The following is a 15,127-nucleotide window of genomic DNA, read 5'->3' as shown; positions in this document are numbered from 1 at the left end:
TACAACGTAAATGCGCCACCCACCTCTAGATATAAGTTCTAAGATCTCAGTACAGTTACAACGGCTACCCCACCCTTCGAACCGAAACGCATTGCTGCTTCACGGCGGAAATAGGCGGAGTGGTGGTACCTACCCGTGCGGACTCCCAAGAGGTCCTACCGCCAGTGATAACGCAAATTATAATTTTGCGGGTTTGATTTTTATTACACCATGTTATTCTTTCACCGTGGAAGTCAATCGTGAACATTTGTTGAGTACGTATTTCATTTTTTTTTTTTATTGCCTTTGTAGACAGACGGGCATACGGCCCACCTGATGGTGAGTGGTTACCGTCGCCCATGGACTTTAGCAATGCCAGGGGCAGAGCCAAGCCGCTGCCTACCCTGCTTGCCTGCCTAGAAAAATTGGTGCCCGCCTGCGGGATTCGAACACCGGTGCATCGCTACATACGAATGCACCGGACGTCTTAGGCCACAATGACTTCATGAGGTCACTGGGAGAAGGGCAGGAGAATAATGATATTAATGAATTCGTAAAAAGGGGACTGAGCGACTTTTTCCGACTACTCTCTTATGCCAATGATAACATTCCTCAGACTAACAAATAAACAAACATTTTATTTCCTATTTATTTTGTCTACTTATTTTGTCTACTGCCCACTTTGAAAATAAATTCTTTTTTAGCGCCCCCATTTTTTCACCTACTTAAAAACCACTGTAGCTAGAGCTCAGTCGGTGTCTAAGAGTCCTCCTAGATGAAATTACAAATCACCTCCCAAGTCTCTACACAACGCCCTCTTTTTTTCTGGGTCTCTCTTACCGCCTACAGCTCCTTTAGGCCTACAGCGCCCACAAGGGGGCGTTATCGCCCACTTTGGGAAAGGCTGTTATACACGAATAAACGCACCTGAGCCAACAGCTTATCCTTACAAACAGCAGATAGCACATCCAGCTTGCGGTCGAGCTGCTGGTAGTTCTCTGGGCTGTAGACGCACGCGCTGGGCTCCTGCGCCTCGTGCACTATGTGGGCCAGGGCCATACCGTATGCCGACAGGATACCTGAGCATAGAAACATGTACCGCCGCCAGTGTAGAACGAGGTCTGAAACGCCCCGTGCGTATCAACTTGCGATGTACGAACAAAGACATACCTGTCGTAGAAAATGTCGTAAGCGAGATTCAGGCATCTGTCAAATATCTTGTGGTGTATGATGGCTACCCACCACAATAATATATAAAGACACGACCATTTTAAGGTATTATAGTTTTGTTCATTTAACCTTTTTACTACTTTTTTATGCGGGTAGGCGTCATTAAAAAAGACGCGGAAAAGTTCGTTTCGGTAATACATTATTTATTATTCATAAAAATAAGAAGAAAATTGTTTGTTTCTGTCTTATAGGCAAACATAGATAAGGACACGAGTCAGTTTAAAAAGAATTAAAGTTGAAGGGGAATACGTTTGTTCATACCTGCGTATTTATGTATGAGCACAGTGGAGATGCCCAGACGCCGCGCCACGGAGCAGGCGTGCTGGCCGCCCGCGCCGCCGAAGCACGCCAGCGCGTGCTGCGCCGCGTCATGCCCGCGCGCCGTCGTCAGCGCCCTGCGCGCACCCACCCCCACCCCGTTAGCGACATTGTGCACGCCAGCGCGGCTCCAACGAATACCGACTTTGCTGTGTGGCGGGTAGCCCTGGTGACCCCGACGTGATACACGCGCAGCAGTTTGGGATACTTAAACGACGGAGGGAAGATCTTTCACCCAGCGGGTGATATTTGCTCGGTCCGAATGTTGTTGTTCGGAACTTGTATATATGCAAGCTTATCTTGTAAATATCGTAAGCGAGATTCAGGCATCTGTCAATTATCTTGCGTTGTATGATGGCTACCCGCCACAGCTGTACATTGCGCTCAACGAACACTGACTTTGCTTTATATTGCGCTCAACGTATACTGGCTTTGCTTTACATTCCGCTCAACGTATACTGACTTTGCTTTACATTACGCTCAAGGAATACTGACTTTGCTTTACATTACGCTCAACGTATACTGACTTTGCTTTACATTACACTCAACGTATACTGACTTTGCTTTACATTACACTCAACGAATACTGACTTTGCTTTTCATTGCGCTCAACAAATACTGACTTTGCTTTACATTCCGCTCAACGTATACTGACTTTGCTTTACATTACGCTCAAGGAATACTGACTTTGCTTTACATTACGCTCAACGTATACTGACTTTGCTTTACATTACACTCAACGTATACTGACTTTGCTTTACATTACACTCAACGAATACTGACTTTGCTTTTCATTGCGCTCAACAAATACTGACTTTGGTTTGCATTGCGCTCAACGAATATTGACTTTGAAAATTGAATTAATCGTTTACTGAAAAAATCTCACCTAATAGGACGACACATGGCTTCGTTGGCAACATTGATAAAACCCATTGCTACTTCTTCTGTTGTCATCTGTTTAAAAAAAACGTTTTCAATGTCTTTATCAATACGTAATAATAGCGATCCGGTCAGTCACTTGCCAGAACTTCTCGTGCAGTTCTCGGAAGGTTTAGTGGGTTCTCAGAGGTTGGGAGGGTCTCTGAGGATTTAGTAGGTTCTCGGAGGATCTAGGACGGTCTCGAAGGTTTGACGAAGAGACTGATGACGTCAGCGACTAACGCCACATTGTTTTTACAAATGATGACATGAGCATCCGATAACAAGACTGGTGACAAATGATGACGACGCTGCTTTGTGTTTTGCGCGACAATAGTCACTCGTATTTTCTTATGACCTTCTTAAATGATAACACCTAATGATCTCTCAACACTAGTCCGCAGCATCTGTTCACGACTTAACCTAACCTAATCTATCTTAAGAAGGAGGGAGCCTGGATATCAGTAAGACAGGCCTTTGAACCTAGTACAGAATTCAGCTCTTTCAAAAGCTTACAAAATAAATTATAAGGTTAATTTCCATTTGTATTTGTACTATAACTTTATTTAAAAAAAAAGTATTTATATGTGGCGTGTGTAACAGTGGCGATAACTTAGTGATGAATTCTCTTCAATACCGTCTTAAGCAATTATTTAATATTTTTAAGAAAACAGTTGACTTTAACTAATCCTAAGCAGTGACGATGCACCGTCATATCGTCTTTTTTTTTTTTTTTTTTTTTTTTTTTTTTTTTTTTTTTTTTTTTTTTTTTTTTTTTTTTTTTTTTTTTTTTTTTTTTTTTTTTTTTTTTGTTTCATGTTTGTTTTAATGTTTCCGAAGTGAAGCGAGGGCGGGTCGCTAGTAATTAATATATAGATAATCTCAAAACTTACTAATTTTACAGGAGAGTGTTTTAAAGGTTTAACATGTGATATTTTTAATATTAATCATCTTTGCAATTTTTTTTTTATCACATACCTTATCTGTCTTTTAAAGTAAGATAAAATTATGCATTAACTTTGTTAATAGTAGTCAAAACATAGGTAAATTAAAAAAAAACTAAAACTAAACTATATAGGCTCTTTTAACAGTATTTATGAGAAAAATACTGGTGATACCAAATATTTACGCATATTAACTCAATTTCGAATATATTTGGAAATTGTACACTTTTAATGCGAAAAGACGATATATTATGAGTAAAGCCTAAGAAAAAAAAAATACTATTCACCTCGTTACCGCCATCTTGTTTCAAGAACGCATTAATTTCTTCTGTCATTTTCTCGAAGGCCGTCACTGTCGCGGCTCGGTCCAAGGGCTCGTTCTCATCGGGACCGAAGATCTTCGGGAAGTATTCAGGCAGCAGACGACCTGGTGGAATGAGAAACTTTTTAGGGTAATTTCAAATGTTTTTTTTTTCAACGGGCTCAAGGGCCATCTGATGTGTAGTGGTTACAGAAGCCAAAACGAAGTAACCACCGTCATCTACCTTAAGATATGAGTACTAAGTCTCAGATTTACAGTACAGCGCCCTACCACCACTTACTGCTAGCTACAGCTATGGAATCCTACTTTCAAACCCTATCTGAAGATATACGTAAAGTCAGGTGACAAATAGACGGGATAAACTACCATTGTAACATTGTTGAAAAGTTCAATTCAAGACTGTATAGTGTTATCTCGGAGTATACTGAAAAGGCAATGTACAACATAGTTGCTGGTACCGACATTAACTCCATGACGAATGTTACGATTATAGATTTAAGATAGCCTTTATTAATAATCTAATTTAGTTACATTTTTATTTATTTTAATAACTAAGTCACTAACGCGATATAAATAAATGAATAAAATTAAAAAGCCTTTTATTTCGTACAAGTGATATAAAAAACAAAAATAAATGCAATGTGATCTATGCTATTAATTAACTGATAAATAATATGTTTGTTGAATAATATTAGGTATTATTTCCCACTTGCTACTTCCTACTTGCTACTTGCACTTGGATAGCCAATCTTCTCTAGATTGCGCAATTTTAACCCAGTTTGTAGTTGCTACTTTCTTTATATCGTCTTCCTATCTAGTATATGATCTTCCCTTCTTTCTTTTTCCTAGTGGGCCCGTCGATATTGTTACTTTTTTTGTCCATCTCTGGTCCTGAAGGCGTGCAACATGTCCAGCCCATTTCCATTCTATAGGCTTGAACTAGTACATCAGTTTGCTCATTGTGCTCTATCCTGCTTTTTTCACCATCCAGGTTCCTGCCACTTTTTTGATGTCATATTCCCATCTGCTTTGTTGTCTGCCTCTATTTCGCTTTTCACATCTTGGACACCCTTCTGTTACGTATTAAATGTCCGGTCCATTTCCATTTCAATTGTTTTATTCCGTATATCTATGGTTTTTTTTTTTGTTTTCTTATTTTTGTTAACCGTATTTTATCTTTTAATTTCATATTTAACATACTTCTTTCCATTCGGTGTTGACAAATTTCTAAAGATTTATTTTCTTATTTGTCAATCCCCATGTTTGGCATCCATATGTGATACTTGGAAGAATGCATCTATTAAATGTTTTCTTCATGACACCTTTTAATACCCAGTAAGTACCTTTTCCATCCTATATTTTCAATAGACGAATCTACTTATTATGGATTCCTTGTAAAGCAAGAGCTTCCCATATTTTCTGATGTTATAATCTATAAACGCTAAATAATAGTTGATGTTATATTCATTACATTTTTGGATTATTTGTTTTATTTGTATGTATATGGTCGAAAGTAGAGAAGCCACTTCTGAACCCTGCCTGTTCTTTTGGCTGATTTTCGTCCAGTCTTTGTTGATCGTTCTAGTACTATAATGGAGAACATTTTATAAATATTAGACATTAGTGAAATGGGTCTATAGTTCAAAATATCATCAGTTCTGCCTTTCATATGAATTAAGATAATCGTTGATGTAGTCCATTGGTGAGGTATATGTTCCGTTGTTAGAATATAGTTAAATAGGTCGGTTAGTGTATTGGAGACAGCATGGTACATTCCGACAAGAAGTTCATTCAAGAAATATTGTCTTCCCCCGGTGCTTCAGTTTTCTTTAGCGACTTCATCTATTAGTATGCTAGGCACCTGTTCTTCTGAATTTTCTTCTTCTTCTTTGCTTAAAGTAGGTATTATTGATTGGTCATCGTCTAGCTCTCGATAAAAATTGGTCGCAGTTTTTTTTTTTTTTTTTTTTTTTTTTATTGCTTAGATGTGTGGACGAGCTCACAGCCCACCTGGTGTTAAGTGGTTACTGGAGCCCATAGACATCTACAACGTAAATGCGCCACACACCTTGAGATATAGTTCTAAGGTCTCAGTATAGTCACAACGGCTGTCCCACCCTTCAAACCGAAACGCATTACTGCTTCACGGCAGAAACAAGCAGGGCGGTGGTACCTACCCGTGCGGACTCACAAGTGGTCCTACCACCAGTCATTACGCAAATTATAATTTTGCGGGTTTGATTTTTATTGCACGATGTTATTCCTTCACCGTGGAAGTCAATCGTAAACATTTGTTAAGTACGTATTTCATTAGAAAAATTGGTACCCGCCTGCGGGATTCGAACACCGGTGCATCGCTACATACGAATGCACCGGACGTCTTATCCTTTAGGCCACGACGACTATGGAGTATGTCAGTTCTTTCCGATTTATGTTTTTTGTCTTGTGATGTGTTACGTTATTTATCCAACTTGTATTTTCATGAAGTTCTTTCCATGCCCTCTTGAGTTGTTTTATTACATACCACAGTGAAAACCAACGAATATAAACTGTGTATCACATAACAAAAACTTGGAAAGGAATATTGACGAGAACACAAAAAAAAAACTAAAAGAAAACACCTGATAACATCGATTGTATTGCGGTATAGATACAACTTTGAGATTTCCATTGAGGGTAGATATAATTAAATATCAAACTGACAACTAAATCAAACGCAGAATCTGTCAGCGACTTTGAAAAGTCAAATACGTCAACGGCATCCAGTGGTGCCAACACAACGAGCAAATTACGTTCCAATCTACACAAACCAAAACAGTTGTTTAATTTTTTTTTATTGCTTGTGTTTGTGGACGAGCTCACAGTCCACCTGGTGTTAAGTGGTTACCGGAGCCCATAGACATCTACAACGTAAATGCGCCACCCACCTTGAGATATAAGTTCTAAGGTCTCAAATATAGTTACAACGACTGCCCCGCCCTTCAAAGGGAAACGCATTACTCGCGCGGACTCACAAGAGGTCCTACCACCAGCAATTCCGTAAATTATAATTTTGCTGGTTTGATTTTTATTACACGATGTTATTCCTTCACCGTGGAAGTCAATCGTGAGCATTGTCATAATCAAAACCTGTCTATAATCAAGAAGACAACTTAAATATTATCTCATCAAACATTGGCCAAAAATACATTGCTGGCTAATAGATACAAGAAGGTAAAGTATTCTGTGTGTAAAAAACTAAAAGTGCCACAAGTACCTAGCAACAGATTAGCGTCAGTGACGGCGAGCGGACCGCCCTTCCGATAGCAAGCGGGGCCCGGCTCGGCGCCCGCGGACTCCGGCCCCGCCACGAACAGGCCCGACCGGAAGAACAGCATGGACCCGCCGCCCGCTGCCACTGTGTTTATATCTGAAACACAACACACCAGTCTAAACCAAAAACAAAACAATGCATTTTAACACCCGTTTTTGGATGATTTGACATTAACGTATAGTTGTGTGTTATATTTAATCGGGAAATTGTCGCTTAATTATATCTTTTTCTTATTTTATTACGTGAATGAAAAGACTCACGGTGCACACGGTGTAAAGTGGTCGCCGGAGTCCATAGACAACACTACATGAACGCCACCGTGAGAGATGAGGTCTAGGTCCTAATTTTATGATGTAACAGTTGCCCTACTCTTTAAAGCGGTACAAAATAAAGGAATGGGCTGATTGGTGGTGGCTTACCAACCAACAATTGGGCGCTCAAAGTTCGCTGGTATGATACTCGAAGAACCCTTTGGTCCTGGTGGACCTTTCCCTTTGGACGAATTCTCTGGTGAATCCCTAAATCGCCATACGTCATCCACGGGGTGAGATAAGTGAGGCCTTACCTAGCTGTGGCGCTTGTATCGTGACGCCGGCCGTGGTGGCCTCGTGGACGTGCTCCAGGGAGCCCGCGTACCGCGACACGTCCGTCGAGGTGCCGCCCATATCGAAACCTTCAAGGAAATTAAGCAGACGACGCACTGTGGTTAGGCGTTTCGTCTTGTGATCTGCAGAGGGCGAGGCAGGTCGCGCACCACGCAATCCGGATTGGCATGACAGTAATATTACTTATACAGACAGACAGACGATAGGACTAATGACATATTTGATTATGGGACGGAAAATAAAAAAAATTGATTTAAAAAAGGCATATTTTTAAAACGTTTTATTACCATTATTTACGCTCCATCATGTTAGTACAGCTAAATGAATCGACAGTTTCATAAAACATACATTACTTTACTCAAAAAAGAAACCAGCAATGAAACACAAAATCAAAAACAGCTGATGCTCGGATCAACGAACGCCCAGGCGCGGCTTTTCTTTTACAACTTTGTAGGTACAAAATTTTTGCGTTTTCGGAAGCGGTCTCCTAACACCCAGTTTATACTGTGGAGGTATACGACAAAAAGAAGATATTCCACCGAGCGGACGACATTGCTCGGTAGACCGACGGTCCAAATGTTGGTATTCGGAACTTGTATATATGCAAGCTTAACTTGAAAATGTCGTAAGCGAGATTCAGGCATCTGTCAAATATCTTGTGTGTTGTATGATGCTTACCCATCACAGCGACAATTGACTCTAGTGTCTGCAACACTGGTATTTATATTGCAGTGGTTAAGCAGTTTCAACATTTCAAATAGTGTCTATGGATACTATCTTGCCGAGGTTTACCGTTATTTATGTCAAAGTCCTCCTTCAAGGGTGGTGCCGTGGTTGTGTTTCAATTGAAATGTACTAAATCCCATGTTTGTCAATCCCATGTCAAATATCTTGTGTTTTGTGACAGCCACCCGCCACAACCCCATCGGCAGCAGGTTATTGAACGAGTGAGAATGGCTGCTGCCATGAACATTTGCAACCCACAGCCAAGCGATCGCCGAATAGGACTCTTTCTAATGCATCTTTGGAAACTCAATGAGGGTAAGCCGCGGCGATGGTCAAAGATGTTTTCCCATACCCACCTATGACCGGCAGGCCGGTTTCTTTCTGGTACGAGGTCATAGCGTAACCAATCACGCCTCCAGCTGGTCCAGAGAGGATGGCGCGCGAGCCGTTGAATCTACAGAGTATGAAAAACTCATTACAGTATTATTTGCGCGACTATACGTGACCTTCCCGGTGATATTGGCTTAGTTTAAGCCGCCTCTGGGTGACGTCAGTCTAAGCCTCAGTGCATATGTTGGACATTCCGGTCAATTCCTTCGATGAACCTACTTCCGAATATGGGGATATTGACCAATAAAAAAAATGTATTGCCCGGTGTAGCACCTGTGTAACCAATCTTCAGATTGGTTTGTTTGTTAACATGACATTCTTACTCAATAAGTATCAATTACCAACTAGTTTGTTTTAAATAGGGTGGTAGAAAATGGAACTAGGAATAGACAATGTAATTCTTTTGGTACAAATCAGTCAAAACCAACGACTAACTACTATGACTGTTGTGCATGAAAAAAAACTATTTGTAAACTACGGGTACGCCCTCTGTCACACATTAATGGTACTACGCCTGAAATGAACTAAAACGCCAAGAACTGTAGTCTTCAAATCCATCAGATCGAGTATATGTAAACAATTACGAACAAACAATCGCTCATTTTATATATTTATAATTTTAACAGCTAAATCTCTCTAATAATTAAGCCCACTGAGTTTCTCGCCGGATCTTCTCAGTGGGTCGCGATTCCGATCCGGTGGTAAATCCTGCGAAGCACGGCTCTTGCTAGCGTTCGTGTTAGCAACATCGTCAGGCTTGAGCCCCGTGAGCTCACCTACTAGTTAAGGCGATGCTGATATAACCTCTCAAGGCTATCAGCTTAGGTACGAAAAAAAAAAAGAAAAAACAATAATTAACAAATAAAGTTTGAAATTTAACAAAACTAAACTCACAAATTCATAGGAGTCAAACCACCGTCAGATTGCATAAACAGCACGTTGGCGTCCTTCAGAGAATCGGTGAAGCCGTCCGAGAAACTCCTCACGTACTCCCGGATGTGAGGAGTCAGGTACGCGTCAGCTGAAGCCGTGAACCCTCGCGGCACCATGCGCACCATGGACGTTACAGCATGCGACAATGATACTTGAGTGAAACCTTAGTAGCAGAATTCAATAGAATAAAAAGAACGGTAAAAAAAAAATTCGACCTTTTATAAAATTTAAACATACCACACAATGGTAGCTTTTATCACAATCACTTTACTATGGAGATACAGATACAAGATTCCCCCAAATTAATAAGATTTTTAGTAGAAGTTTTTTATTTATTGCTTATATGGTTGAACGAGCTCACAGCCCACCTGGTGTGAAGTGGTTACTGGAGCCCATAGACATCTACAACGTAAATGCCACCACCCACCTTGAGATATGAGTTCTAAGGTCTCGGTATTGTTACCACGGTTTCAAACCGAAACGCATTGCTGCTTTATAGCGGAAATAGGTAGAGTGGTGGTACCAGTAATCACAATTTTGCCATGTCATGTAATTTGGAATAATCAAACGATGACTACTCACCTAAGCTTTCGGCTATCTTCCCCACTCTTATCTCGTGGTCGTGGTATGTGTAACTATGCGCTAAGACTACAGCAATACTCTCTATCCCCTTTTCTTTCAACGCCTGCAAGTCTAATCTGACTGCATCTTCGTCTATGTCTTTGATAACTAGCATCTTTTCACCGGTGGTTCCATAAACTTCCTTCCAATTTTTCCCAGCCTTGTCCAACTGACATCGGTCTTCTAGCGCTGGTATCACTCTACAATCTACCTCTACCACCTCTTTATACAAGACCTCTGGACGTTTGATGTTCTGGATAGAATTTCAATGGTTGATCAACTTATCTTTTTTACAGTCATAAAACCATTTCGATCGTTTGACCTAAGTGCTTATCTCTTAAGCTCGGCTAATCAAATGGGAGTACCCTATATGATTCGACCGACCTGATGCTAATTGATTAACGTAACATTCCATCACGCAGCCTTAAACAAAAGGTCCTATCAACAATCTGAACCTACGAAGCATAGCACATGATTCCACTGCGGCAGAAATAGGCAAGATGGCGGTAGAGCTATGCCGTCTCGTCGACATCCTTGATTGCATTAGCAACGATCCTAAGGCAAGTGTTAGCTTTCTTCAAAAACTGTTTAGTATAATTATTACATGACTAGTTGACCCGGCAGACTTCGTAGTGCCTCAATCGATAAATAAAAGACCTAAACTTTTGTATAAAATAAACTTAAAACAAACAAACGGAATCTGTCCGACGAGGGACACATCAAAGGAAAAACAAAATTGTTATTTTAATTTATAATAATTCCGAGCATTTTCATATTTATCTACCTTCTAAACCTTCTCTGGACTTCCACATATAATTCAAGACCAAAATTAGCCAAATCGGTCCAGCTGTTCACGAGTTTTAGCGAGACTAACGAACAGTAATTCATTTTTATATATTATATAGAAGAAGATTGAAGAAGAAGATAGAAGATAATATTATCATCAATGTAGACTCCAAACTTAGTTTTAGTAGTTATTCATCAACCCGTCAAGAAGGAACTAATCACTCCGCTATCCTGAACTAAGAAAGCCTTGAAAGGTCATAATAATAACAATAACAATCATCCGGCCCCAAACTGGGTTTCTCTGTATTATAGGAACTGAAGCCTGATATACATAATTTTATATGAATAAATTGATACATATATGGATATTAAACACCCAGACAAACAACACACAAACTATCAACGGAATATTTTCCCGATACGGTAACCGAACCCACGACCCTGAGCCCAGTAACAAGGTAGCGCCCCTTGTTACTGGGCTCAGGGTCGTGGCTGCACCATAGAATGAGTATCACAATTACCAGTTGAAATATATTCGGTCTCGCCTGGTTTCCGATGTAAAGTAAATCTTTGAAGCCCTTGTTAATGACCAGAGCCATTGCAGCTCCTTTCCTTTCCAGCAAAGCATTTGTGGCGACTGTGGTACCCATGCGAATAGATTCTATTAGGGCAGAGTTGACTTTGCCATATTTGTCTAATGCATTGCCAGTTTCCTACAAAACAAAAAAAAAAAGATTGTCTATGACTAAATAATGACTATGGAACAAGTGAATGACCGATAATAAATCTTTTCTTACTTCTTGTAATATCCTTCTTATTGCTTCCCTGGGAGCATCGGAATAGTTCTGAGGATCAACAGACAACAGCTTCATGACACGCACCTTTCCATTAGGGCATCGTGCATACACATCCGTAAAAGTACCTCCTCGGTCTATTGCAAACTGGAATCTTTTGCCCATTGTTTATGCTATAAAGAAGTTTTATATATATATACATATTCTTTATTATACATTATGTACATATACTACTTGCATACATTTAATATATACCAGTAAGGTATTAAAACATATCTGACCTTATTAAAATATTTTTCGTTACAACTTCATTAGAGTTATATTATCAGACTTAATCAGAAAAAATGCTTCATGTATTGTTGGCTATAACAAAGTATTTAAAATTAAAGTTGTTTCATATAGTATAGTTGTTAAATATAATTGTTTAATATAATTAATAATTTTATATGAATATATTGTTATGCAAGTCTTAATTTAAACATTGTCGACAATAGATCAGGGCCGACCTTGCAAAAGTAAAAGTTAGAAACTCTCCTTGGATAAAACTGGGCCTTCGATTGACAAGATGTAATGAAAAATAATGGAAAGACTATCTGAAGCAAGGAGATTAATGATTTATCAGAGTACACCTTAAATTCTCAAAATTTTAATACATCTTAATACAAAATAATATTACAACTCTAATTATTACCTTCAAATCTTTCTAATTTCTTGAAACTTCGTCAACAGATACAGAGATACTATTGTGTATAGTTACAAGATAAACTACTTTAGTTACGAACAGACATTATCAAAGATCTAACTGAACATTCAATGAATTTATCATTTTACTAAATAAGAGTCAATAAACGTTAATACCTATGATCTGCCATCTTATAACAAAACTATATAAAAATAAACTTAATTGCAAGTACTTATCGACTGTAATTGCTTGACAAGTTCAAATTTTTGATTGTTTGAAGCAACAATGCTCCTTATGGTTTTGTGGTAAAGCTCATAATATCATGCCTCTCACTAAAAAATGTGGTGTATTTATCAAGTATTTTTCCTTGGGCTTTTGTAAATATTACCTATCTTAAATATTGTTATAATGTTCGTGTTAGCCCATTGATGTACCAGTACAGCTGTTTTAAACCATTGGCAATTTAATAGACTCTGAAGAACATGTTTTTACAAAACACTAAGCAACTTGATTAGACAAAAATCTTGAATGTTTGAAAAATTCATACAAAATTAGGAAGATAACCTCAGATTGTGAAGATGATAACACAGTGATTACACTTGTAGATTCCAGGCTTAACAAGATTCTAAGATCCGTGTTTTTCTCAAATATTCCATGATGTTTATGTCTTTTAAAAAGTAGATATTTATTTACAAAAAAGCAGCAATGATTATAGGGTTTTCAAGTAATACGTAATCTTATGCATAGAAGTTTTCCATTGATGAAGCAATTAATAGACTTGTCGGGTGATGTTAAGTGGCCTCCGTACCATAGACACCTCAATGCGCAAAACTGGAGACATCAGATTCTTAAAGCATTAAGTGTATTGTCTATGCATGAGATCAAATTCTCAATTGTACCTATTTATTGACTCCCATTTCTAAAGTTACTGATAAGGTATACTTTAAATACTGATAAGTAATACCTACTTAACTCCAATTAATATGAATAACTTCTCATAGAACTTTATCTGCCTCTACTAAATTTTTTTAAGTGACTGGTAACTAAGACCTTTAGGTCATCTCTTATTATAATTTATATTCTTATTTTTATGAAAAATACTAATATGGAGTGAAATGAAATGAAGATAATTGATTTGAGACATTAATCAACTAGGATGAAATTAAATTAAATGAGATGGGATAAAATATAAACTCAGTAAAATAATGGTCATTTACTCAGATTTGATTTTTAATTGACTTTTTGGAGGATCCCGAGAAGTTAAGTCCAGCGGCTTTGTTTCATTTTCCCACATTTGTGCACTTTCACAGATATTAGACAGCTAATAAACCACCATTATAATGCATTTAAGCCTGAAGAAACACTAAATAGGTAGACAAAATAAAACAAATCACACAACTTCACTCCTCGCGTTCCCATCAACTGTGAAAGTGTACAAATGTGAAAAAATGAAACAAAGCCACTGGACAAAACTTCTCGGGGTCCTCCAAAAAGTCCACCGAAAAAATATCAGTAAATGAGCACCATTTTACTGAGATCATATTTCATGCCATATCATCTCATCTCATCTCATTTCATGCCGTGTTTGATATTAATTAACTTCGTTTCATTTCACTTCATTTATAGGATTTATTAAAATAAGACTTGACCTAAAGATTTTGGTTACCAGGTCATAAAATCCCCTAGAAAAAAAGAAAGGCGTTTTTTAATTTGTGATATATATAAAATAGAAAAAGCATTCTGTCAGTTGAAGCGACATTTCATGCCATATTTCATACTAATCAACTTCATTTCATTTCACTTCATATTATCATTGTTCAAAATATATATTATATAAACAAGATTGGCTGTATGATATGACACTTAGGCCATTCCAGTTGAAAAAATAAAACTACTACTACCGTAAAATGGGGCGATTAGGGATTGAGAGGCGAATCGGGAAAAAACCGGGAAAATCTTTCGACACTCAATATTAGTTTTATATTCGTTGCAAAATCTTCCATTTTTTGTAGTTTAATAGTAGAATGTTGAAAGTTTACAAAACAACTCTGAATATGCATGATATTAGCTGCTAACTTATAAAAAATCGCGTTTCAAATTAACTTTCTGTGGTGGTCATTATTTTAGTGCTAGAAACTTTGCTCTCTTTTATTTATTTGATAATAATAGAAGACGACTGTGATTTATAAACGTTATTTAGTGTTTGAACCATCATATATATTAAAGGTAAGTCTCAGTTGTTATTGGTTTTTATGTATTTGATAAAATAAAAACACATGTAAAAATCTGTTGTTTTTGGGGATATTGGGGACGTCTTAGGTACAAATAACAACGAAAAAGGGGTCAATTGGGATGAGAATACGTGAAATGAAAACGACCTAAGTATAAATAGGTACAGGTTTCTAGGGTTTTCTATGTAGTTATAACAACATTTTTTAAATTTATTGGTAAAAATCTGGTTTATTCATGACGTTTTTGTCTAGAACTTTTATTCAAAATTATCAATGTGTTATTTTATTGTTTGGTAAATATTTATATTATCAGTTACGTATTGTTTTGTATTTTT

At 37.9% G+C, this 15,127-nt stretch overlaps 1 protein-coding gene across 8 annotated transcripts in view; it reads right to left on the bottom strand.

Annotated features, from left to right (window-relative positions):
• The window catches only part of LOC101745413 (5-oxoprolinase), a 31,935-nt gene extending 18,338 nt beyond the window's left edge, over positions 1–13,597 (bottom strand). The window contains exons 1-13 of one of the 8 annotated variants that reach the window (XM_062674293.1): positions 13,530–13,583; positions 12,161–12,242; positions 11,883–12,052; positions 11,607–11,798; positions 10,261–10,552; positions 9,640–9,841; positions 8,712–8,809; positions 7,590–7,697; positions 6,968–7,120; positions 3,677–3,816; positions 2,414–2,481; positions 1,471–1,604; positions 907–1,058 (exon numbers count right to left, since the gene is read on the bottom strand). In XM_062674293.1, the coding sequence (XP_062530277.1) occupies positions 907–1,058; positions 1,471–1,604; positions 2,414–2,481; positions 3,677–3,816; positions 6,968–7,120; positions 7,590–7,697; positions 8,712–8,809; positions 9,640–9,841; positions 10,261–10,552; positions 11,607–11,798; positions 11,883–12,044 (1,701 nt within the window). In that variant the 5' untranslated portion in view covers positions 12,045–12,052; positions 12,161–12,242; positions 13,530–13,583. Of the gene's footprint in view, positions 1–906; positions 1,059–1,470; positions 1,605–2,413; positions 2,482–3,676; positions 3,817–6,967; positions 7,121–7,589; positions 7,698–8,711; positions 8,810–9,639; positions 9,842–10,260; positions 10,553–11,606; positions 11,799–11,882; positions 12,053–12,160; positions 12,243–12,570; positions 12,728–12,949; positions 13,101–13,125; positions 13,396–13,525 lie in introns of those variants that run through there. The other 7 variants (XM_012695304.4, XM_062674294.1, XM_012695301.4 and 4 more) reach the window with 7 other exon arrangements.
• Positions 13,598–15,127: the final 1,530 nt, after the last annotated feature.

This window comes from Bombyx mori, chromosome 20 (genome assembly GCF_030269925.1).
Source record: "Bombyx mori chromosome 20, ASM3026992v2".
Lineage (NCBI taxonomy): Eukaryota > Metazoa > Arthropoda > Insecta > Lepidoptera > Bombycidae > Bombyx > Bombyx mori.
Note: the sequence above shows the minus strand (reverse complement) of the source record. Positions and strands in the feature narration are given on the sequence as shown.